Source organism: Brassica napus, chromosome C7, assembly GCF_020379485.1.
Source record: "Brassica napus cultivar Da-Ae chromosome C7, Da-Ae, whole genome shotgun sequence".
In the NCBI taxonomy this organism is placed as follows: domain Eukaryota; kingdom Viridiplantae; phylum Streptophyta; class Magnoliopsida; order Brassicales; family Brassicaceae; genus Brassica; species Brassica napus.
Genome location: NC_063450.1, coordinates 49,896,393 through 49,922,070, shown reverse-complemented (window position 1 = coordinate 49,922,070; position 25,678 = coordinate 49,896,393). Strand labels below are relative to the sequence as shown.

Here is a 25,678-nt window from a genome sequence, read left to right as displayed (position 1 = left end):
ACTTACATTATATTTTTTATTAAACTAACTATCTAATTGATAAATAATCTACCAAAATTTTTTTTGCACTTTCCTTAATTAGAAGCTACGAAATTACCTAATATGATTAACGTATATATGAAAATTAATTATTATGAATAATAAATATTTGATAACAATTTTTGTGTCTTAGTTCTTTTTTTTTAATTTTATATTATTGAAAGATATTAAAAAATCACATTAAATATATAATAAAAACATTTATATTTTTTCTTATATGTTATATTTGAATTTTTCAAAATGTCTATATATTATTAGAAATTTGAATATTCCCACTCTGAAAATTTTGTGATCAATAGACTATTTTTTTGTTATAATAAGTTACAAATGATCATAAAATATAACGCATATGAATTTTTATTTAATAAATATTCAAACTAAATAATATATATATATAAACACTAATGATTTAAAGCAACAAGATTGGCTGATCAATTTAGTCGTCCAGTTGAAATCTTTCAAAAGTATGTGAAAGACTAAAGTCAAAGTAAATATTGATTTAGAATAGTAGTTATATTTTACTAACCAAATACCAAAAAAAACCGAACCGAACCGAAACTAACCCGATATCCGGGTTGAACACCCGTAATCCAAATGAAGCCAAACTATTGTTTCATTCTCCAAAATATAATAAAAATAATAACTTAATCCCGCGCAAGGCGCGGGTCTTATCCTAGTGAAATATTATTAGTGGAGACTGGAGAGCAAGTGTGTTATGATTGTTGTTTAAAATTTTAATTTGTGTGGTTGTTTTTTCTTCTTTTCTGAGTAAAACGTGTGTGGTGGTGATTTGGTGAAAAACGAAGTGTGTATTAAAAAGCTTTATTGTCTAATTAAAATATTTAATATTTTAAACTAAAAGGTTAAACTAGTCATCTCTAATTTAGTTTGTGTACTTTTTCTTGTACAAACACAACCAATAATCGTTTTGTCATTTGAAAAAGAGAGTAAAACTAACACAAAAATACTACTGTATCTTTTTGTCAAATATGAAATTCAATAAATTTTTGGTAAAATGAAATTCAATATTTAGTAAGAGGTGATGAATGTTTCGCAACTCATAAGTCCAGAGTCTCTTGGTATGAAGAATTTTCATCTGATTTCAGTTTTCGGTTCTGGCTTCTTGCAGCTCATGTTTCTGGTGTGGGACCAAAGCAAGGTCCTTACGAGTTCAAGCCGGCAATGTCATCGTCAAGCGCCAACAACAATGTGTTCTCTCCTTTGAATATATTTCCTCAATCTACCCTTGATAAACCAATTAAAGGATCCTTCATCTTGCAGGAGTAGGTAGTCGTTTTGCCCGCTACTGTATTTTCTTTCTTTGTATCATTAGTAAGTCTAAACGAGACAGTCCAACATTTGTTTAAGACCTTCAATATGATTGCAGCAAATCTTCTGTAAGAGTTTTGAGCTTGCAGTAAAGTTACATATTTCATTGATTACAATAAACAGCGAAAGAACTATGAACTGGCTCTGAAGAAGGGCATGCTTGAAGAAACCACCTTCGGAATGCAGGAAGAGTTATGAAAATCTTGTCGGCCGCTATTGCATTGACGGCATAGTTCTTATTCATCACTAAAGAATCATCAGCATATGAACAAGAATGACCTACATGGGAACAGCTTCGATGAGCCTGGAAAAGTAGAACTAGGTGGTAATGAGTCCTCTCTTGGGCTATTGCTGATTTTCCAGCCAACCTTACCCAATGCTCTTTCTACATCCGCCTCCGCGTGTAGATAAGCCCCTTGTAGCCTTTGAAGGACCTGAGAAAAGCTCTCCGATCCTCTTTAAGATATCATAGTAGAAAGTCTTTGGTGCAAAACTCAGAATCACTCTCTTCTCTGCTAAGGAAGCAAGGTGTGCGATCATCCCGTCTGCTTTGTTCTGAGGGTAATGTATCAGCACGTCTAGGCATACGACTGTGTTGTACTTCAAATCTTGGTAGATTCTCTCCTCCTAGCTGCTGCTTTGCCTGTGCATATATTGAAATCGGTTAATAAACAATAAGAAGGATTCACAACCGAGAATGTAGTTCCTTAACAACTCTATCTTGAATCCAAAGAATCTTAAATTATCTGAATTACTAAATATTTTTTTTTATCTGAATCCTTCTTATTGTTATTAACCGATTCGAAAAACCAAATCTGATGGTACAAAATTAACATGCATCATAGCTGAAGATACACTCCGAACATGTGTCTAAACTTGGCTGTCATAGTATTCTTTGCTTTTGATATATGTTAAATTACTTAATAGTTAGAATTCCTTTATAGGTATATAGTGAAAGTCAGTTAATTATTCGGTATAGATACCATTTTCACTAATGAAAGTTATCTGTTGTAAACACTATCTCCAAAATATATAGGATCTTCATGCACTTTATATCTCATATCAACACGTCACATTTTACATGTACTGATGACAAACTTCTTTGGATATTTATAGCCCCATAATATCTCTTGAGTTCCTCTTGCTGCAAAATTATCCTTAACTTGAAAAATATCTTGTTCTATTTCTAGGTTCCATCAATAAAACAACATCTGATATTTCTTGAAGTTTGAATCAACTGGATAGAAATACCTCAAGGATTTTTAAATCATCAATTTATACTTCAACTCATATTGAACTTTTTATTTTCGTTACACCCAAAATCTCATCTTGGACTTTCAGTTATGTTTTTAAAAAATTTATTATTCCGAATTTCTAAATATACCACAAGAGAATAATTAAAGCCGTGTTCTTTCGAAATTCTCTATGACAAATAATCCATGTATTTATAAAATTCAGAAGTCCATTATAACTAATTTTATTACATGCTTTTATTCATTGAAGTAATTTTGAAGGCTTACCTTATGTGGGCTCCAATCTGGTAATTACACTTATTGCATTTTTTTGGTTTCTAAACAAACCTTTTTTATTTCCTTTTAACATCTCAACCAATATTTGTCTTTTTTTTAGTATTTACTTTTTAATATTTTCTTCCGTTTTTAGTATTTCACTAGATCAATAATTTAGATTTTAATTGATATTGATTATTTTTTCTATTTTATTCTGTTTCCGTCGATTTTAGTTAAAATTTTACTTTTCTTTGAATTTATATAATTAAAATAAATTCATAAAAATACAATATTTTATATAATATACAATTTTATGTTAATAACATTAAAATAATACTTACTAATTATACAAATGCTTTAATTTTAGTTTTATTTATATATTTTAGAATATGACTAAATTCTAGTAATTTGTGTAATATAAAATCATCGGTTTTTGCCGACTATATAGATTTATTTTGTGGGTTCCGCCTCTAGCTGTAACGCGTTGGAATATACATTGTGTGTTATAAACTATAATATACTCGACAGTGAAATCAGTGACTTGTGATTATGAGATTGGGTATTTGGTCTTTGAAAAAAAGGGTTTTGGTATTTGGTCTTTTTTTAAATATTTCAGTCTTAAGCATTTGGCATCCTGTCTTCAACTAATGCGCGGATCAAAGATGAGTTGGCTGAGAAAACAGCAAATAACAACAAAACGTGGGCCCAAACCGGTCGACGTCTCTCTTATTTTTTTACTTATCTGAATTCCGTGTATCCCGTTCAACCTAGGTTTCGACATGTTGTTGGAATATATTTTGGGTTATAAAAGAGAGTTTGTCTAAGTTTATTATTACTCATGATTAGAGGTCTATATTTATACAATTATTAGACCGTTTTATTTAAATCTTCATAAGAGAAAAAGAAATCCTATTCCTAATAGAAAGAGGAAATAATACTTATCCTAAATACATATGGAAAATGATAAACATCAAGTATAGATAAATGTAAACTCTCATTCGCCTAAGTCATTAGCGAATGGGCCGGATGGACAGCTGATGGGCCGGATGGTTTGGACCTGATATATGGGTCGATCACCACTTGGTTTATAACACTCCCCCTTGATCGACACATCCGGTTCAGGGTTTGTAACATGCTTAATGTTACCTCATTAAAACTTTTCCAGGAAAACCCAGTAGGACAAAACCATGGATAAGTAAAAAGAGTACAACACATGAACTCCCCCTGACTTGTACCCCCGTGGATGTTCTTCAAGTTGGCGCATGGACAATTTGATAGTTTAGCTTCATGGGCGCCAACTATTGAACTGGTCCTTTAATTGGCACGTCCCAAACTGATAGATAAATTTCATGGACGTGTGGTTGGTGTAGACATGGTGAAGAAGTCGGCTGACATATCATATGACTGAACTTGTAGTCCTTTGAGCTTCTTGAACGTTGATGTAGGAATATCTCTTGCCGAATTGTAACTTGAGTTATCTTGTAACTCTCATATCTTCTGGAACTTCATTAAGACATGGTCAAGACGTGCATCATTGCAGCTGACCACTCTATGTCCTGGTCGGACGGATGGCACTCGACCAGTACTCGGATGGACCTCTAATCTGCGATCAAACTTTACTCGCAAGTCCTCTCATGTCCCACGGATCCTCTAGTCACATGGCTTTGCCATACCGTGGACACTTTAATATATATTGAGTCATCGACTCAAACACATACGAATCACCTGGCTTCTCACGGACATGCCTTCGTCCATTCGGACATACATCACCCGTATGTGCTAATGGCTTATCCATTATAGCCGATCTTTCTTCATTGGTCGATCCATGTTGAGTTATAGACCTTGTATATACTCGTCCATACCCCATGAGTGTCTAAGATCATATCATTAATAATCATTGCTGCAATAAGTTTTATAATCTCATCAAACTATGGATCTGCAGTCAAATACACTCAAAGACCTTTATACATGGTTATCGATCTTTCTTGCCTTCAGCAATGCCATATCCATTTGACCTCGACCAGACATACTTCTGGTCACTATCTTGGACCATTATTGTTTCCTTTTATCCACTGATATAAACATAATGGCTTGTGCTTACATTGGAGATCCATACTATAATCTTATTACTTGAAAAACATCGCAGTCCACACTTTCTTTGATGGCATCTCATGACCTACTTGCAGTGCTGATTTATTATAAACACAAGGGATTTCTTTTATAAGAATATATGGACTGATTTGGATTGTTCTTTATCGAACTCCTTCACTAAGTTTTACTTAGTCTTATCATATTCAATGCAGCTGCTTTTGCTTCAGTCCATGAACAGCTTAGGAACAATGTTGTTCTTTGAGAACTTCTTTTCTCATCTTTCTGGTACCTTTATTTTCTTTATCCAGTGATCAATATACTGCTTACTACATCATTATTTCTTTTGTTTCCAGACTTCATCAATTTCGAGTTTGTGTAGTATCATCCACCACATAGAAGCATATTTCCTTATAATTTGTTCATTTGGTCTCTATGAGTATCCTTGTGTAACAAGCCATTCTTTGAATGCGGTAAGTAGTAATGTAAACAACCTCTTGACTACTTGGTCACGTTCCACATCTCACGATTTTTTTTTCCTCACAAGACCCATTTATCCACTGGTCTATATCATCAGATGGCGTTTCTATATATTTGGCCAATACGCTCATCTCTTCTTTAAACTCTTTAAACCTCACGTTTTCTTTTAATTTGATCTTTATTCTTTATGAGTACTCTTACGTGGGTTCATGATCCTCGCTTTATATCTTTAAACTCAAGTGCTACTTTCTTTTATGAGCTCTCTTATATGTAAATACATCATTGGTGTTAACACTCTTATGTAGTTCCATAGTGTTCCAGACATGATCTAATAGATTTGAGATCTTATTATCCAGGACCTTTACTACCTTGCAGTTTGGCGTTCCAAACTACATGGTTTGGTACCTTAGATGTTTAGCTGGCCAGCCTTATCTCTCTATCTGGACTGGTTTCCTTTGAACTCGGATTTGTATTATTTTATGCACCTTTCATTTCTTTCCGAGGTTTCTTATCTTTTGGAACTTATTGGTCTATCTTGTATAGACACTATAGCAACTTGATTGTGTCGCTTAGGACATCAAATTCGTGGTGCTAAGCTGGTATGACTTAGTCATTCTTTTCTTTTCGGGTCAATGTGTATGGCATCTAGTTCTGCTAGCTTTTGTATCATTTGATCACATTCTTTGGACATCTTAAATCATATTTTCTAGTCCGAGGTTCTTGCCAAGACAATGATGGTAGATACCATTATATTTCTCTTATTCTCTTTTACCAACTTATTTCTTTCTCCCCCTGATGTTGGATAGTCGGATTCATCAGTCATGCGATCCATGTACCTGGCCATAATTTGATCACCCATATTTGGCACAAGGTCTCTTAAAAAACATGGGAGAAAAACATGTTCCTATCCAACATATATTCCCAATCTTTTTCTCATCCTCTTCTGAGGTTCCATCCTAGACGACACATATGTATGTGGTGGGTTTATTCAAAATCTCTTAGGATGGTATATGTCTGGTTTATGACCCGTATTCATTCTGAGATGGGATTATCTATGCTCACTTATATGGCCTGATGCATATTAACCTTACACATGTAAATCCTTGTGTCCCCAAGCATTAGGTAGTGGCCTTTGTAGTATAAAGAATTCGGCCAAGTCTTACTATGGTCATAGACCATGTCACACGGATTTGTAGTATGTTCATGGATCACAGTTTGTCCTTACTCCCCCTCATGGACATACTATAATCACGTGGTACTTGGGACAATAGAGCCTAATGAGTTTCCCTTGTGTACATGTTACACAACGTGAGATTTTATGGGATAACTCTTTGTGCCTTTTGCAATATATGCATCAATTTTTAAAGACCTGGATGGCTAATCCAGTCATGCCATAAAGTGTATAAAATTTCGTAGGTATACATGTTACCATGGCTTTTGCCTTTATCATACTGATCCTTGGCATAGTCTAGATCAGTAGAGTATGTAGGTATAGTCTTGACCACTTTCTTATAAGGTCTTAGGCGATTATCTTATAATCTGAAAGGAACTTTTGTTTCCTTTGCCCATTGGTTCAATGTGGAAGCCATTCATGCTCAAGTCTTTATAACTCAATGGGTTTTTTATTGGGTGAATAAATTTGTGCCCCTTTAGGAAATGTCGTGGTCTATAATAGACTGACTATCATTTTATTAAGTTTTCATTGTCATTTATCAATCAAGAAATAATCAAGCAAATCAAACATGATAACTAAAAACAACTCTTATTATTGCTATAAAATTGTAAATGACAAGCAAATCAAAGCAAAAGATAAAACATAAAATCAGAATATCGAAATCTAGTTTCTTTAGTCAATGTATAAGCCGGTCTCACAATCCATATATTTTCACACAGCTTCATTGGATTCCTCCTTATCATTTTTAGCCTCATTGGCTTCAGGAGGTCTCATCTCAGTGTTTCATTGCTCAATGTATCTTTTCTGAAGTTTTTCAAATCTGCTAATGGTATCTATAACTTTCTGCTCTCTTTGCTCAGTTGCCAATAGGCATGACAATAGGTCATTATAGGTGGTGAAACCCTTAGCCTTATGTGATAACAACAGATCCTTTGGATGGAATGTGGAATAGGTTTTATATAGTAAATCCTCATTTGTTACCACTTCACCACATAGTTCAAGACTATAGGCGATTTTCATCAGAGCAGAATTATATTCATCCACGGATTCAAAATCCTGGAACCTAAGAAACTTCCATTCATTCATGGCTTTTCGCCATAATGCCTTTAAGTATCTGGAATTTAGTTTTGTCCAAAGGTCACAAGGATCCTCAATATTTAAGTACTGATCTCTCAAATCCTCAGTGAGATGATAGCGCATAATTGTTATGGCTCTATGCTTTTCACTTTCAATTGCATTATTGCCATCAATGATACATTTCCCGAATCCTTTAGACTTTCAGGGGAACTGAAGTGTTCATTACCCATTCTAGATAATTATCTCCAGAGAGATTTAGGGCAGCAAAATTCGAAGGCTCAAATTTCGACATCTGAAACATATTATTAATCAGTTCAAGATGCAACCGAGTCAATAAAATAAATGCATATGGTTTCACAAATCTCTCGACCAAACAATTAACTACTCGACCATGGTGCGAGAAAACAAGTATGCGAGGTCTATATGATGCTTTAGGCTACACGGCCGTATAAAATTGTGATGCAACAACCCTAGAGGTCGAATTTTATATCTGAATGCAATCAAAGCATCAATCATAACAAAAATCATATTCAGGCTGATTTTTAATCAATGTGAGACCAGGTCAATAATTCTTATGTTTTACTTTTCTTAAAACATTTAGTATGATCAAGCAATCTGAATAATAATGCAAGTATCATCAGATCATATTAAGGTTTCAAGGCCCATTTTTTCGGTTTGACTTTATCAATATCAAGTTTTACAAAAGAATTAAATCAGATCAATCAGTCAATTTTAGCAATTCTCTAGCAATCCTAACAGTAAAAGAAAATTTTTCCAGCAAGTAGAAAATGAAATTTCAGGAAAAAAGAAATTTTCTACTTTTAGCAAAAAGGAAATTCACAATTCTGGACAGATTATGGTTTTAATCAAAAGTAGCAATTTTCCTAATCAGTTCATTCGATATTCAAACAATTAATCACAATATGGAAACTTGTTTATCAATCGATTTATGCAAAAAGAAAAATTAGGGTTTTCAGCAATTTAACAATTTTAAGATCAAATTCGATTTTAAACAGTTATATTTACTCAAACAATCATCAAAGATAATTCAAGGTTTTAATCTAGCAGCCTAAACCTCAGATACATCAAAATCAATCAATCAAAACAGTCGGATCAATTTAGGTTTTTGATATTTCAGATTTTCAAAACATCATAAAGGAAACGGATCATATAATTTAGATTTAGGGTTTCAATGCCCTTACTGATCAATCAATGTTCTAGCAACCCTAACAGCCATTGATCTATCAACTTAACAGGAAAATAATCTAACCAAAACTTAGTTCCATAAGTTAGGGTTTCTATTATCCTAGATTAGGGTTCTTCAAATTTTAATGGTTCAGATCTTGATCAATCAACCAAATTCAGTGTAGGTTCTTTTAAGTTTCGAATTTTACCTTTAGAAACTTATGGAGTGTAGATTTGGACCACCAAAGAGAGAAGGAGGCCGCAAGGTGATCGTTCTTCGAGTCGGGTCGCGGACAGGCTGCTTGCTTGGTCGGATCACGAACAGGGAAGAAGGAGAACGTATGGTTTACTTGATCACGTCTAGAAGGAGCTAATGTAGCAGAGCGTGATGGCGCGTCAGTGATCGGATCGACAAGCGGTTTGCAGCGTCTGATTCGTCTCGGCGAGAGCTTCAATTTGATATATTGCTCGTCGTTTGGGTCCTCACGGTTTGGGAGAACGATCTCTTTGAAGTTCCGCCAGAATTAGGGTTTTGTGATATTCGGCTGAGTTTAAGGAATTTCGTGGGGGCTTAGGGTTAGAGGCTATCGTGCTGATAACGTGTTATAAAAGAGATGTTGTGTAAGCTTATTATTACTCATGACCAGAGATCTATATTTATACAATTATTAGACCGTCTTATTTAGACCGTCATAAGAGAAAAGGAAATCCTATTCCTAATAGGAATAGGAAATAGTACTTATCCTAAATACATATGGAAAATGATAAACATCAAGTATAGATAAATGTAAACTCTCATTCGCCTAAGTTATTAGCGAATGGGCCGGATAGACAGCTGATGGGCCGGACGGTTTGGGCCTGATATATGGGTCGATCACCACTTGGTTTATAACATTTTGTGCATTATATAATTTACTCGTCGTTGAATACTGACCAGCGCCGTTTTATATATGACAAGAAGCCCATAACATAACGCATTATGCGAACATCTCGAGTTGTCTAATACGACGTCCCAAAGAGTTTCACAATAAGATCTTCAGAGCATTGACTTGAGATACAAGAAATAATTAGTCATCCTCTTTCTTGGTCCTGTTTTGTTTCAAGTTGAAATCGTCACTTACATGAGTTTTCTTTTCATAGAGTGAGCTTTGAAGTAAAGAACGTACTATGACTTCTGACACAGAGGAAAAGAACAGCAGCGACATAGTTCCCCCAAGCGGATCATTTCGGTCGACCGATCACAATCCTGTGATGGAAAACGTTGGAGGCACGGACGGATCCAGCGTAAGGGAGAATCGGGAGAAGAAACGGAACGGCCTGGTGAACCAGATCAAGCGGTTTGCAGGGAAGCCAGCTCGGTTGAACCGGTCGAAGTCAACGACCGGTCAGGCCTTGAGAGGGCTCAAGTTCATCAGTAAGGCTGACGGTGCGGATGGCTGGACCGCCGTGGAGGAGAGGTTTGAAAAGATCACGGAAACTACTGAGGGATTGCTGATTAGGTCAAAGTTCGGTGAATGTATAGGTAAAAATCTGCATGTGAAATCAAGGAGTTGTATTGTTCATAAACATTGATATATGAAACTAAATTAATTAGAAATATTGATATGTTGTAGGGATGAAGTCAAAGGACTTTGCCTTGGTATTGTTTGACGCATTAGCTAGAAGAAAGAATATGACAGGGGATGTGATTGATAAGGCAATTTTAAAGGAATTCTGGGAACAAATAAGTGATCAGAATTTTGATTCAAGGCTTATGATATTCTTTGAGATGTAATTTTTTTTTTATCATTACCTAGTTTGATCTTTTGTTAATACATTTTTCCCCTGGATCGATAGCCTCCACAAGTTTTTCTGGTAATGAATCTAAAGTTTGAGCCAAGGGTTTCTGAAATGCAGGATGGATAAAGACGGTGACGGTAGACTAACTGAAGACGAAGTTAAACAGGTAAATGTGTTTAGAATTAGATCAATGAGGTCTTGATCGTTTCAGACGTTAATATCTGCATTCACATGCGAAAAGTTTAAAACATTTTCATATCTTATATTTTCTGTATGTGTGTGTGAAATTTTAACACAAATTTATGCCAAAATGTTGTAAGGTCATTTAGATTTTTTTAAAAGTACATGATTTAAAAAAGAAAAATAAAGAAAACGAACAATCAAAATCTTAATAATTTTCTTTGAAAATATTTAATTATTGACTCTGCTCTGTGTTTTTATGTTTCGAGGTCATCAATCTTAGTTCGTCAACCAACAATCTGTCGGCCATCCAGAAAAAGGCAGATGAATATGCAGCAATGATTATGGAAGAGCTTGACCCAAATAATATAGGATACATCATGGTAAACATTCTTGATGATGATCCAAACTGATTTTTAAAAAAATATTTTGTTGCTCATTATCTATAACTCTGATTAATTTAAAACAGGTAGAAAGTCTTAAAAATTTGCTTATGAAAGCAGAAACAGAAACACTAGCTGAAATCACAAATAGTCAAGATCCAAAGCAATTCATTGAGAAGCTTCAAACTACGCCTGACCCTAACCCGTTAAGGAGATGGTACCGTGGACTCAGATTCTTTGTTCTAGATAGCTGGCAGAGAATTTGGGTGATAGTGCTATGGCTCAGCATTATGGCCATCCTCTTCACATACAAATATATTCAATACAAAAATAGAGCAGTCTATGAAGTGTTGGGGCATTGTGTGTGCTTCGCTAAAGGTTCAGCCGAGACGTTGAAGCTGAATATGGCCTTGATTCTGTTACCTGTATGCAGAAATACCATCACATGGCTTAGAAATAAGACTAGAGTTGGTGTTTTGGTCCCTTTTGATGACAACATCAACTTTCATAAGGTAAAACCAACATTTTTTTAAATATGTTTGACAACCTTTATATGGTAGTGGGGTGGTTGAGAAATAGTCTTATAGTTAAGGATATGATAATCAGATGTTTGTTTCGGAAAAAAAAAAAAAAAAAAAGATAATCAGATGTTATCCCATTGCACTTTCATGTTGTTTAATATACACGTTTTAAATGGAAAGAAAAATAGTTCTTTACATTAGTTTAAACTCATGTTTAATACTTGCCTAGTTATAAAATCACTCTTTTAAATTCTATAATCTCCCATTTCTAGTAACTTGACGCCTAAACCTACAGGTTATAGCAGTGGGAATTACGATAGGAGTAAGCATACACTCGATTGCCCACTTGGCTTGCGATTTTCCACGGCTGATCGCAGCAACTCCAGAGGAATACAAGCCTCTAGAAAAATACTTTGGAGAAGATCAACCTAAGAGATACTCACAGTTTGTGAAATCAACTGAAGGTATAACAGGACTCGTAATGGTTTTCTTGATGGCTATTGCTTTTAAACTAGCACTGCCTTGGTTTAGACGAGGGAAGCTAGAGAAAACGCTTCCCGGGCCACTAAAGAAACTTGCTAGCTTCAATGCCTTCTGGTACACTCATCATTTGTTCATTGTAGTCTACATTCTCCTTATCGTTCATGGGTACTATTTGTATCTCAGTAAGGAATGGTACAAGAAAACGGTGAGTATTTCGAGGTTTCAACATTATTCAGTTGTAATCTCAGCGACGAAGAAATGTCACTAATTAATTCGAGGGTATTTTTGTAGACGTGGATGTATTTAGCAGTGCCAATAGCTCTATATGCATACGAGAGACTGATACGAGCATTCAGATCCAGCATCAGGACGGTAAAAGTTGTTAACGCTGCGGTTTATCCTGGAAACGTATTGACATTGAAAATGTCAAGGCCTAAACACTTCAAATACAAAAGCGGTCAATACATGTTTGTAAACTGCCCAAAAGTCTCACCATTTGAGTGGTACTAAGAAAACACTCTTAAGAAGTAAGATTCATAGTCATTTCAATATTGATTCATGTGATGATATATATCACTGCAGGCATCCATTTTCAATAACTTCTGCACCACAAGACGACTATTTGAGCGTACATATAAAAGTAAACGGAGATTGGACAAAGGCTATTAAAGGAGTTTTCTCTGAGGTCTTTTTTACTTCTATATCACTCAATATTATATATTTTGTAGATCTTTAACTGAGGGAAAGATGGTTTGAGAATTATATTGCCTTATGTCTCAGGTGTTGTCTAAACCACCTCCGGATAGAGATACTTCGCATGGTGCAAATAATCCCGAGTAAGTACTTTCTAACGATCCGATAAAAATGATTTACAGCATAATTTCATATAGTTAGATCTAAACGTAAATGAGTAACTATTTTAATATTTACACGTACCATTTGATTGGTGATAAGAAATCACATTTGACTTTTCCATAAAACACAGTAGTATAAAATTTTATAATCGCAACTACTTCTATGAAAAAACTTTGGATGCAAATTGTATTCCTTTTCTGTCAAATTTTAATTTATTTTCTCGTTATGCTTGATGATGTTTTTTGTATCTGAAATATGTACATATATACACTTAAAAATGCCAAATATAATTTCAAGCACAAACATCAGTTATATTTTGAACTGATAAAGATATATATTTTAACGGTTATATCATAGTACGAGTGTCCTTGCACTAAAACTAAACATTAACACCTAAACTGTTACACAACTGATTAAAACGACGACTACTTCCAGCCGATAGTCAAGAGAGCGTAAATCGTCCCAAGCACAGAAATAAAAATACATATCCCGTAAATGTTAGTCAGACTCAGAGACCCAATGAGAAGTCGTAATATTTCTAGAAGGTTGGTACGTACGATGATACGTGACTTCCACTATGAACAGCTTCCAAATTAAAAAAGCTTACATCTCTTAAGGTCCATTATATTAGTGATATTTTTTTTTGAATGAAAATATTAATTAATTATTATTAAATGATATTTAGAATCACCCCATACCTAACTATATATAATATATTGTTACTCAAACGACTAGAAAACATCATTTCACTAGATAATCACGTTCCCACTGGTAACCTTTTTTGTGTATATGCTTTGTCCGCTATAACGACGATCAACCACTAACTCTACTAATTAAAAGCTTTTATTAACTCGTTGTGACAGAATTGTCTATGGATTTGATTTATCACTTTATATACTTTATCTTGCTATTAAGTGCAAGATTTGCGATCGATTAATTTTTAAGTGAATGATACATTCTTACTAAAGAAAACAAAACACGTCTTTTTTTTGCGGCAAACAAAACACGTCTAATATCGTGAGAATATAAGCATGTAAGAAAAATATCTGGTTGACGTTAAAAGTAAAATTTGCTAAAAATAAATAAAAGTATAATTGTTGAAGTATATATATTACTGTTATGTTTATTAAGGCACTGTTTTGCAAAAAAAAAAAAAAAAACATGTTTAATTTTACTTATTAATTAGGCCCTATTAATTAAGCATACTAGAAGTTAATTTTCAAAATTTATGGTTCCATGGCTATGAAATAGTTGGGTATGTTTATTGTTTGTCTGTTTACTTTTGAAAACTAATCTACCTGCTAGTAGAAGTTAATGTTGTTAATTTTAAAAAAAAATGTTGTTAATTTTAAAATTCCAACGACCCATTATTCCACAGTTACCCCAAGATCATGCTTGATGGTCCGTACGGCGCGCCAGCACAAGACTACAAGAAGTACGAGGTGGTTTTGCTGGTCGGTCTTGGGATCGGTGCCACTCCGATGATCAGCATTATTAAGGACATTATCAACAATATGTATGCCGTGGAAAACGCTCAACTCCACCAAATGGAGAATGGATTGCAAAGGGAGCCACAAAACAAAAACGAAAAATTCAAGACGCGGAGAGCTTACTTCTACTGGGTAACGAGGGAGCAGGGCTCGTATGATTGGTTCAAGAACATCATGAACGAAATCGCAGAACGTGACGTAAACAAAATCATAGAGCTACATAACTATTGCACTAGCGTATTCGAAAAAGATGACGCTCGCTCAACCCTCATACGTATGCTTCAATCTATAGCTTATGCCAAGAGTGGTAAGGACATTGTCTCTGAGACAAGGGTCAAGTCCCATTTCGCCAAACCTAATTGGGAAGAAGTGTACAACAAGATAGCCATGGATCATCCAGATGGCACTAATGTTGGTAAGTTCTCTCTCTCTCAAGCACACGTCAAATCAAGCACTAAGCTACATCTTATCTTCATATGGCACTAGCATTTATCATCATATGATTTAAGTAATGATTATGAAGAAGTGGTTATGATATAAACATGGAATTGTATATATAATCGTGCAGGAGTGTTCTATTGTGGATCACCGGTATTGACAAAGGAGTTAAGGCGTCTAGCTTTGGAATTTACACACAAGACGAAGATCAGATTCTCCTTCCACAAAGAGAACTTCTAATTAAGGACAATGAAGCTTATACCCCTGATTAAGCATGATGACAAACAAGATCATGAACTTATTGTGAAAGTAAGCGTGTTATGTTTGTGAGTTTAAAGTTTTAATTTGTGTGGTTAGTTTATTCTTCTTTTCTGAATAAAACTTGTGGTGATTATGTAAAGAACGAAGTGTGTGTTTAAGAGCTTTTTAATTTAGTTTAAACTAGTCATCTCTATTTTTGTTTGTGTATTTTTTTCTTGCACAAATACAAATACAATCAACAATCATTTTTCTCATTTGAAAAAGAGAGCAAAAAAACTAACACATACAAAAATACATTGTCAATTATCCCTTTTTGTCAAAATATGAACTTTTAGATTTAGTAAGAGGTGATTTCAAAAAAAAATATACATTAATTTTTCACAACTCATCAGACTAACAAGAGCATCTAGGTATGGAGAATTTTCATCTGATTTGAGACCTTTAATATGATTGTAGCAAATCTTCTGCAAGGATTTTGAGCATACAGTAAAGTTACATATAACATTGATTACAATAAACAGTTGAAGAACCATGAACTGGGTGGCCTGAAGAAGTGCATCTTTGTAGTGACCACCCTCAGAGTGCAAGAAGATTGTGAAAATCTCTTCAGTAAGTTTTGCACTGACGACATAGCTCTTATTCATCACTAAAGAATCATCTGCATATGAACAAGAATGACCTACATAGGAACAGCTTCAATGAGCCTCGAAAAGTAGAACTGGGTGGTAATGAGTCCTCTCTTGCTGATTTTCCAGCCAACCTTACGCAATGCTCTTTCTACATCCGCCTCAGCGTGTAGGTAAGCCCTTGTAGCCTTTGAGGGACCTGGGAAAAGCTCTCCAATCCTCTTCAAGATATCATAGTAGAAAGTCTTTGGTGCAAAACTCAGAATCACTCTCTTCTCTGCTAAGGAAGCAAGGTGTGCGATCATCCCGTCTGCTTTGTTCTGAGGGTAATGTATCAGCACGTCTAGGCATACGACTGTGTTGTACTTCCCACTTAGGCTCTCTAAATCAGTCACTTCAAATCTTGGTAGATTCTCTCCTCCTAGCTGCTGCTCTGCCTGTGCATATATTGAAATCGGTTAATAACAAAAAAAGGATCAGAATCCAGAATGCAACTCTATCCTGATTCCGAAAAAAAATTGAAATTATCTGAATTACCTGATACTTTTCATCTAAATAACCTGAATTATCCGATATTTTTAACTAAAAACCTGAATTATTATAACAGTTTTATTCGAATTATAAAAAATTATTCGAAAAGATAATCAGAACCAAACAGGAACAGAGTTGGACTGAAATTTTTTTGGATATTAGCCGGTTCTCAATCTTGTTATTTTGAAACGAAACTAAACCAAAATTGAATTGAATTTTATTAAGCTAAACTCAGTATCCTTATATCCAAAAGAATCGAAAACCCAAAAATTCAAACCAAACCGAATGCTCATAACTTAGAAGAACTCAGCAAGCACAGAGACCAACAAAGCTCACCTTCATCTCAGCTTCAGCAACCATAGCTGCAGAGATATCACTAGCAGAGACAATCGCACCTTCCTTAGCAAGCGGTATCGAGAGCAAACCGGTTCCACATCCAGCGTCGCACACCGTGACACCGGCCAACGATCTTTCCTCCGTCAGCATAAGCATCGTTTTCTCCACCGTCTTGGCGTGGCCGACTCGAATATCCTTCTGTACGCGGTTCACTTCGTCAGTCTCGCCGTAAATCTTCCTCCACCGCTCGAACCCCGTGCTGTTGAAATACTCCCTCACCACCTCCTTGTCGCCTCCTCCGACCTCCTCCGCCTGCAGCTTCCGCCTCCTCTCCGGATCCGTCAGCGAAACGAACGTCGCCAGAGCTGCGACGGATCCGCCTCCGAGTACGGCGATAGTCGTGCTGTCCACGCCGGCTAGGTCGGTGACGGATGACGCCACGACGGTGGCGACTCTGCTCCGTGAGGCTACATTGAGTCTAGTGGCGTTGGGGAGTCTGGGAAGAAAGTGAGAGACGGAGGAAGATGGTGATAACAAGGAAGGAGCAATCGGCATTCTAGAAAAGCAGAAGAAGTGCGGCCTTTGCTTACTCTGTTTGGCGCCTTTGGAGTGATGAGTGTTATCTTTATCCTTTGGACATGATTGGAGGAGGATCTACAGTTTCGATTTTCACGGGGCCCACAGTTATGCGGGTGACTCACGGTCTCGTTTCTTTATCATTGACAATATGGGTCACAGACACCTTTGTGTTTTTTTTTTTTTGGTTTTGTCTAAACCGAATCAAACCATGTTTTGATAGATTTTGGGTCAAGGAAAGATAATGAAGAGTGTGGAGTAAGATCATGAAGCCCAGAATAACCCCAACAAGAGGAACTAAAATTCATTTCAAAAGGTACAAGTCTAATTTTAATGGAAACTCTATTCCAAAAGTATTAACCTTCATTCTCTGTGCCAAACTAAATTTCATGGTAGTTTTTTAAGTTTATTTTGAATAGACACTACTACATAAACTGTTTTTGACATACCTTAGGTTATATTTGTTCCATATTCTCTATACTACCAAAGTCGTTACCCTAAATCAACTCTTCTTTTCAATCTTTTGAGGAAAGTTAGATATAACTAACTGATAAAGCCATGTCATGTCCTAGGAGTAGACAAGCTCAATTCAGGTGGCAGCGACAAAAATACACATTATATATGCTTCATGAAAGACCAATCACCACAAAGAATCAATCTGAACGTACCAAAGTTTTCTCATCATCAACATCCAATCTTAATTTCCAAAAGAAGAAAACAAAAAATAATAACACATGGTCTAATAAACCAAAATAAAATGAGCTGAAACCAAGAAAGCTCAGAAAGGAGGAGAAAAAAAAAAAGACAGCCGGTTTGTGTTAAACCGGGATAGTTTAGGAAGCTTAGGCCGCAGGTTTCTTCTGAGCAAGATCCTCAATCAAATCAGCTGCCTCTTGAATCGTCGTAATGTTCTGAGCATCAGCTTCCTCCACACTTATGTTAAACTTTTCCTCCAAAGCCATCACTATCTCCACCTACATCCATATCCAACCCGCATAATATCAGCGAATGCGCATTTAACTAATAACAAACCATTACGTTACAAAACCGTTAGGTGTATTGTAATGGAAAAGAAACTTGGCTTAAACATCACATTATTGTGAAAAGGGAGAGAGAGTATAACATACGGTGTCGAGAGAATCCGCGCCAAGAGCAGAGAACTTGGACTCGGCAGTGAGCGCAGTGTCAGCAGACAAAGCTAATTGTTCCCTGACAATGTCACTCACTTTCTGCACCGTCTCTGGTTTTGCCTGTATTTATTAAGCTAACACGTTACAATCCAACATATTGCATTTCTCATATAATGAATTCAACTTTAGGTTCAAATAAATCTTTTTACTTACTGCACAACTGATCTGAAGACGAAGGTTCTTTGAAGACTGAAAACATCCAAAGGAGATAGGCTTGAAACTCAAGGGTTTTCTTAACACCTGATGATTAACAGTATTCAAGGGTAATTGCGTTATTTGATTATGGCTTTTAAACATTATTGGTCACAATAGATATATGTATAAACTAAAGATTGAGTTTACAGAGGAGAATGTCACCTGAGAAGTTCTGGTAGATTGTATGGAGGGAGCTTTGAAGCTTAGAGAACTGGTTGATAGGGAAGCCATTGAAGGAGATGTAGCTCGATACACAGCTTAGAGACACAAAGAAAATTTGGCTTCTCCTAATGCAACCAATAATTGGATAAGGTGTAATCTCTTCAAGAAGAAAGATATTTATTTTTTGGAAAGTAAAGGACGCGGATACGGTCGTTTTGCATAAGACGCAAGCACAAGTCCCTCTGTTTTGTGGCCGAGGTTAGTTCTTGCGGATTCAGGCCTATCTTCGGCACATGTTGCTATGGGTCCTACATCTGTGAAGTGTATGATCGCACCCTTTTTTTTGCAACTAAGACAGGCCCAAACCAAAATACAAGTTATTTCAACGGGCCCATATTGGTTCTTGGTCGTATCTTGTTAAATTTTTCCTTTGCGTCTTCTGTTCCCTCAAACTGTATCTAGAAAAACTATATGTAGTTCTGAGTGTTCAGATACCGTTCAGGTTTGGATAGGATATAGATTCAATTCAGATCTCGAATTTCATTTTTTTTTGGCCATGCCTAATAGTAAACCATAGTAAAATATAGGAAAATATACAAGACTTAAATAACATAGATCAATATCATTAGTTTGGTGCTGAATGCTGATAATTTTTACAAATGTTTGTGTTTATTACAGAACTTTTTCTAATCATCTAATCAATAAATTTGAAGTCTAGCAATCATTTGAATATCGAGAGGAGTTTGCTTATCCTTGTTGAAGCATATGCTGATCACTTTTTTGGTAGGAGTTGATTAGTATTGAAATGCACGTAACAAGAGTCCCAAAGGATAAAAACAAATGAAGACGAGACTTAATTAACATAACAAGTAACAAGAGTCTCAAGGATAAACACCTCACGGAATCATACAATTTCTTTCTTTAGATTTTTCATCTTATAATTATAAGTATATAAGAAAGCTTGAAAAATCATGAGTTAAAAGCAAATGTATAATACGAAAAGTAAAGAAAGTTAATTAGAAATGACGAGCAGCTGAGGCAGTTAAGACAGTAAGGATGAACAAGAGGAGAAAAGATGCGAAGGCCAATGCAAGTGAGAGAGTAACACGGTTACAGTAGTTATGGACGTAGCCACATATCGGAAGCCAACCGGCGTGTGTATTACCATACTTTCCGATGTAACCATCCGACATGGCCGCGGAGAAAGCCGATATAGCCGTCAGCGTCGTTAGCTGTACAACATTATTAAACTCTTTTAGGCTAATCTTCATACAAAGAACTTTGGTCAACTTGGAGCCCTTTTGTTTTATGTATAAAAATATCTCTTTGAATTTTTTGAACTAAAGCAAATATTTAGTGTTCAGAACCATCTCAAAACGTTCATGTATATAGTCCATATCATATATTCAGAAAATAAAAAAAATGGAGAATAATTACCAAATCAAAGAAGAATAGTGCAAAAACAAGTCCTCTTCTACGGACAGCTAAACAAGCCCATACGAGTGTAAACAATGTCATGCCGGCGATAGCTATTTCTGCGTACACCAAATACCTGCGAAACATATCAAAGCCATTACACACTCTCAATCTATTTTGTGTCTCTCATCGTAGTAATGATTCTGGTTACACCGTTTAAGGTTGTCTATGCTTTAGGTTTAGGTTTCAAGTGGTAGCAAACACGAGACAAATCAATGAAATAGTAATAAACGGGATGTGAACGAATGAGACATGAAAAATTCAAGAATGAAATTATTTTACATATTCTTCTACGTCACAAAAGAGAGGTAGCTCTTCTTTAATACGTCTCCATTTTTTTTCAAAAATTCCTACCAGAATGTGTGAATTAATCATTTTCCATACGTACTTTAATGTGTTTCGGTGAAATTTCATCGGACGCAGATTGATGATTGCGTCATTCCATCAATTTTTTAAATTCACTAATTAGATAAGTATGTGTACTTTGATAAAATGAGCAAAATAGTATACCTAAAGGCTGATGAGTAGTCGTATTTAGCCTCAAAATTAATGCCATAAACAGAAGCGACTTCATGGTTAGTGATCGTGAGCCCCATGGAGGCCAATGCAGTGCCAATGGCTAACACTCTCATCGACACTTGAACCCCAAGATTCATTAAAGGCGTTCTTCTCTCATCATTGGCTCCCATCATTATTCAGATCAATCAATATTTTACTTTCCTTAAGATGACAGATGATACAAATAAGACAAAAATATGGTTGTTGTTTGTTGTGGTGTAAGATCCCAAAACTTCAGCAAGACAAGAGAAAGAGAAGAGAAGTGGCATGGATAAGAAGAGATAACGCGAGCATGATTTTATAGCAAATTAACATGTGGATGAGATTGCAAAACAAGATATTTGAGGACGTTGGATGATCGAATCCTCTGCCTAAACAGCTGGGCACTTTCCGTTTGAATACATTAAATTTGGTAACGAATCTTTGAATATATAGTGTATACATGTCATTTAAAAATATTATTAGTTGTTTTAATTTTGTTTGGGATAATTAACTTATTTTCTGTTGAGTGTTAACATCAACAAATATCACAAGTTTTTTTTCATCGAGGATAATAATGACTATGAAAGCCATACATATCAAATGTCCAATATCACGTTTGCCCCTGTGTCATTTATTTTTACATCCAATAGCTCACCTTTCTTTTTCTGTTGTTTTCAGTTTTGCTTAGATGAAAAAAAAAACTCAATAAGAACATAACTTAGGGTTTACTTATTATCCGTTAATAGTAACTGATATTCCATAATATGACAAATTTTGTTATATGATGTCAAAAAAACAAATTTTGCTATATTTATATACAATAAATTTGATTATTAGTATCTAACTTTGTAAGGGAAAAGATTTATTTATTATAAGTTTTACATAATATTTTCACTATTGGTGAAGGATTTGATTTTTTCTTATTCTTAAGTAAATTGATTTGTTAAATGCTTTTAAAGTTTAAACACCCTAAAATATGTGAGGTTGACAGAAAAATATACTACACACTCTTACACGGTTGTATTTTAGTACAACATTTGGGTTTTAACGAAAGAAACAAGTATGATACAAAATATAGCTATTCCATATTTTGTATCATACTAATTTCTTTTTTGTAACATTTTTATTTTAGTTATTATTCCATATAACACCATCTAAAAATACCAGTCAACGATAAAAATGTGTATTGCTGAAAGGTTTGCAGCTAACATTGATTAGCAATAGATTAGCTACGAATTTTCTTACTTACTAATTGCTTTGTCGTTGAAATGAAGTTCGTCGCTAAGACCTATTTTTAATGGATTATTTTGTAGCTAATTATGTAACTATCAGACCGAAGCAGCATCATTATTTTTATTGGTTTTCAAATGACATATTTTACGTGATTGTCACTTAGAAAAGTTATTAGTCTAAACTACCTTTTCCCTATACATCACAAATTCACATTGATACCTTTCCCGTTGATATCTCAAAATCGAATGTTACTCATGAGATGTACAGGAATTGACTGGCAGAGGTTGTAACTTTCAATTTTTTGGTGTAAGATTTAAGCTGTAAATTTGGTAGTTTTAACTTTAAATTTAATTGCTGTAAATTTATTATAAAGTTTTAAAATCAATAAATCTAAAACTGTAGAAAAGTTGATTTCTAAAACCAATATATTTCTTTTTAAAGATTTTCTGTTCTGGCTTTGGTTTTTATTAATAAAACTTGATTGCTTTGAATTTAGTGCTCTATAGTGCATTATGGTCGTGGAGTGCACTCACAGTCAACACCAATCATCCCTACAACATGTATTATCAGTAAATCTAGTACTCCCTCTGTTTTTTATTGTAAGTAGTTTTAGATGAATGCACAAATATTAAGAAAGTTATTAATTTTTCCAAAAGTAGTATTTGATATATAAATTAGGTGTAGTTAAACCAATCATAAATAAATATATATTATTTGATTGGTAACACTATACCCAATAAAAATAAAAATTACTTAAAATGATGAAACCTACTTATATTTTGAAACAAACAAATTTTGAACTACTTACAATAAAAAAAACAGAAGGAGTATCCAACTTATATCTTGTTATTTTATTTAATAAACCGAGTTTTTTACATTAAGATACAGTTTCAACAGTTTAAAAATGAATTTATTCTAGTTTTTCTCAAACATATAGAAACTTTTACAAATACAATCTCCAAAACAAGAAGAAAAACAATTATATATATTCGAGATCTTCTTGAAGAAATCAAAATCTTTAGCAGACAACATTAGTTGCTCCGGTAGAAACAGGACTTGCTGCTTCAAGCAACATGGGGTTCCATTTCATCACCACTTTGTCACCGCACCTTCCATCGGATGAAACTCCGGGGAACTCCATCTGAATTGCTTCAACAGACGACGGGTTTGGTGATCCAGACAATGTCATCTTCTTTTGAGCTACCGACTTGAGCCTATACCTCTCTGCTCTTGACCCAATCACCTGTCCCATAACCGACGCTGCTATGGTAAACACCATCGCCATCTTAGGCATCAACACCGACTTCCTCAGTATTCCTATGAAGGGAACCGCTGCGTGAAGAGCTATAAACCAAGACGCAGAGAACTTTTCAGTGTGCTCTCTCCAGACCCCGAGAGGCACGTTTAGCGCCATGCCGAGCATCCCTATCACAAGTACTTTGGATGACAAAGGCTGTGGGCGGAGGTTCTTGGCGAAAGCTGTTTTGGATATGGCTGCTCGAGCTGCTACTATTGCTTTAGGGCACTTGTAATGCATCCCTGGAGGTGGTTGCAGGATCTTTGCCACGAGCGGTGCCACACCACTTACAGCTCGGTAGGATTTAGCAATAGGGCAGTTTCCAGTTTGAAGCCAGTCGTCACTCATAGCTTCGTGGCTTCCCCCCTGAAAGAGCAACAAGTAAGCAATGGCTCTAAGAGAAAGAAACGTGTTGAGCAAGAAGCTTTACCTTGGAAGAATCCTTGTTGTTTTTGGAAGAGTCAGACTTTCTCTTTTGGTTTTTAAACATGTCAAAAAAAGCATCAAACCCAAAAGGCCCTCCAGGTCCAAAAGATGAGAGACTAATCGTGGCGGCCTTAGCAGCAAGTGGATTGAACACAGGCTCTGGCTTCTTCTCAGCTTCAGCTCTAGCGCTGTTGGAGAGCGGGACAACTCCATCTTGCCCGTGGAAAAGCCTAAAGGCCGTATGAAAATTGGGTCCATCCTCGAATATAGGCCCTTGACCTGCTCGTCGTGCCTGCAAGGGAATTTAAATAAGTCAATGATGAGAGATGGGATCAGAAACAATCAAACCGCAAGGGACTTTTAAGTTTTACTTACGGGCATGGGGAAAGGCAAGGAGGAGGAGAAGGAGAGATTAGTGGGCTCATTGATGTTCCTCAAGAAAGGGCACCGGAGAATGTCGAACTGAGAAGCCACGTCACTAGAGTCTCCCGAACAATTAGCCATTCTTGTTGTGTTGGAAAAAGGAGAAGAATCTGAACAAACAAGCAAATGAATCATAAGAAACTGAGTCCTTACAAAGCACAAAAACTAGAATGACATCAACAGTAAAACCAAAAAGTCAATATGAGCAAAAAAACAAAACTTAAAACAAACAATCCAAAGAAAAAGGCAGAGAGGATACGACAATGGATGTAGGCAAAGTATCTCTCACTTTATATGGATGATATAATTGGTCAGATGCTTCCAAGCTTTAAGCTTTGATACAAGAAGACCACTCTAATTTCCAGATTATAGAGCCGAAAAGTCGTTAAATTGAAGAACAATTCGCATACATAATTGAAACGTCAGAATCAAAAAGGAACCACAATTGAGCCACACAGAAGCAATATGAATTCAATTTTCAAAAAGAATCAGAATCAGTAGAGCTATGAGCACTCGACGAATTGAAATTGAGTGAACAGATAAATATAGCTAGACGAGTCCTAAATCAGATCTAGCACAAATTGGGGGAAATGAGTAGAGAGGAGAGAGAAGAAGCTTACGGATAAGAGACGGAAGACGCCGACGACGAACAAATCGGAACAAGTGAGGCGTGTGGGAGGAACGATGCGAAAAGGAAATGCTTAAAGGAAAGAGAAAGAGGTGGTTTTGGTTTTGGTTTTGGTTGGTATCAAACGTGGACAAGATTGGGTTTTTGTTGACTTTTTTTTTTATTAGCTGCTTGAAGAAACTTTCTCTACCTGCTTCGTGCTGACCACGCGCACTCCCGACAGCCACCTACTTTGACAATTTTGCAATAATAACGCAACTGCCTTTGTTCAATAGTCACACAACCACAAAGTCTTTGCCACATTTTCTTTGTTTTTTTTTTTCTACAGAAGTTTAGGGTTGGCGATTAACTTTCTCGTTCCGTCGTGTTTCCTCATTTGACCCAATGATTCCGTTTTCATATGGTTCAGACATTTAAGATTGGTGACATTTGAATTTGGTTTTAATTTTGTTGTGTGTAGGTAGGGGGTGTAGTGCTCAAGGTTTCCTTTCCATCAACTCTCAAAGACAAAACAGCTCATAACACTTTTTATAATAAGGATTAAGGCCTAACTTCCCCCATACATACCATCTTAATTTTGTTTGTTCCCTCAAAGTTTGCAAAAATATATCTATTGGACCTTTGAGCCCAATGGGGTTTTTCTTTTTTTTTTTTCCCTTTCTGGGCCGGGGGTTGACGTTGGGGAGATGCGCAATGATTGGGCTTCCCACCATGCATAGTTTTTTTTAGTCCCGTAGGCATGAAGTTACTTGCAAATTCAGATATGGAT

At 35.6% G+C, this 25,678-nt stretch overlaps 5 protein-coding genes across 6 annotated transcripts; 1 reads left to right on the top strand and 4 right to left on the bottom strand.

The window, feature by feature from the left end:
- Positions 1-1,722: 1,722 nt before the first annotated feature.
- LOC106410008 (magnesium protoporphyrin IX methyltransferase, chloroplastic) lies at positions 1,723-17,456 on the bottom strand. 2 transcript variants are annotated; one of them, XM_048763119.1, is made up of 3 exons: positions 16,764-17,392; positions 16,263-16,333; positions 1,723-1,969 (listed from the first exon to the last, which is right to left on the bottom strand). In XM_048763119.1, the coding sequence occupies exons 1-3, from the start codon at positions 17,316-17,318 to the stop codon at positions 1,738-1,740; spliced, it is 858 nt and encodes a 285-aa protein (XP_048619076.1). In that variant the 5' UTR covers positions 17,319-17,392; the 3' UTR covers positions 1,723-1,737. The 2 variants fall into 2 exon arrangements, with proteins under 2 accessions (XP_048619076.1, XP_013705981.2); XM_013850527.3 differs by lacking the exon at positions 1,723-1,969 and having other exon boundaries at positions 15,682-16,333; positions 16,764-17,456.
- LOC106410004 (putative respiratory burst oxidase homolog protein G) lies at positions 9,818-15,942 on the top strand. Its single transcript, XM_013850524.3, has 11 exons — positions 9,818-10,402; positions 10,494-10,650; positions 10,777-10,825; positions 11,109-11,222; positions 11,309-11,734; positions 12,039-12,431; positions 12,518-12,729; positions 12,809-12,911; positions 13,007-13,062; positions 14,460-14,986; positions 15,140-15,942. Exons 1-11 carry the CDS (start codon positions 10,048-10,050, stop codon positions 15,247-15,249), a joined length of 2,502 nt encoding a protein of 833 aa, XP_013705978.2. The 5' UTR covers positions 9,818-10,047; the 3' UTR covers positions 15,250-15,942.
- A 484-nt stretch (positions 17,457-17,940) lies between the features above and the next one.
- On the bottom strand, positions 17,941-19,143 carry LOC106410009 (acyl carrier protein 4, chloroplastic-like). The gene is made up of 4 exons (XM_013850528.3): positions 18,887-19,143; positions 18,683-18,769; positions 18,467-18,589; positions 17,941-18,313 (listed from the first exon to the last, which is right to left on the bottom strand). Exons 1-4 carry the CDS (start codon positions 18,953-18,955, stop codon positions 18,182-18,184), a joined length of 411 nt encoding a protein of 136 aa, XP_013705982.2. The 5' UTR covers positions 18,956-19,143; the 3' UTR covers positions 17,941-18,181.
- Positions 19,144-19,713: 570 nt separating this feature from the next.
- Positions 19,714-21,338, bottom strand: LOC106409959 (CASP-like protein 1F1). The gene is made up of 3 exons (XM_013850491.3): positions 20,873-21,338; positions 20,324-20,438; positions 19,714-20,118 (listed from the first exon to the last, which is right to left on the bottom strand). The coding sequence occupies exons 1-3, from the start codon at positions 21,052-21,054 to the stop codon at positions 19,903-19,905; spliced, it is 513 nt and encodes a 170-aa protein (XP_013705945.2). The 5' UTR covers positions 21,055-21,338; the 3' UTR covers positions 19,714-19,902.
- Positions 21,339-22,961: 1,623 nt separating this feature from the next.
- LOC106411134 lies at positions 22,962-25,146 on the bottom strand. The gene is made up of 4 exons (XM_013851827.3): positions 24,902-25,146; positions 24,234-24,391; positions 23,863-24,150; positions 22,962-23,798 (listed from the first exon to the last, which is right to left on the bottom strand). The coding sequence occupies exons 2-4, from the start codon at positions 24,360-24,362 to the stop codon at positions 23,154-23,156; spliced, it is 1,062 nt and encodes a 353-aa protein (XP_013707281.2). The 5' UTR covers positions 24,363-24,391; positions 24,902-25,146; the 3' UTR covers positions 22,962-23,153.
- Between the last annotated feature and the right edge of the window lie 532 nt (positions 25,147-25,678).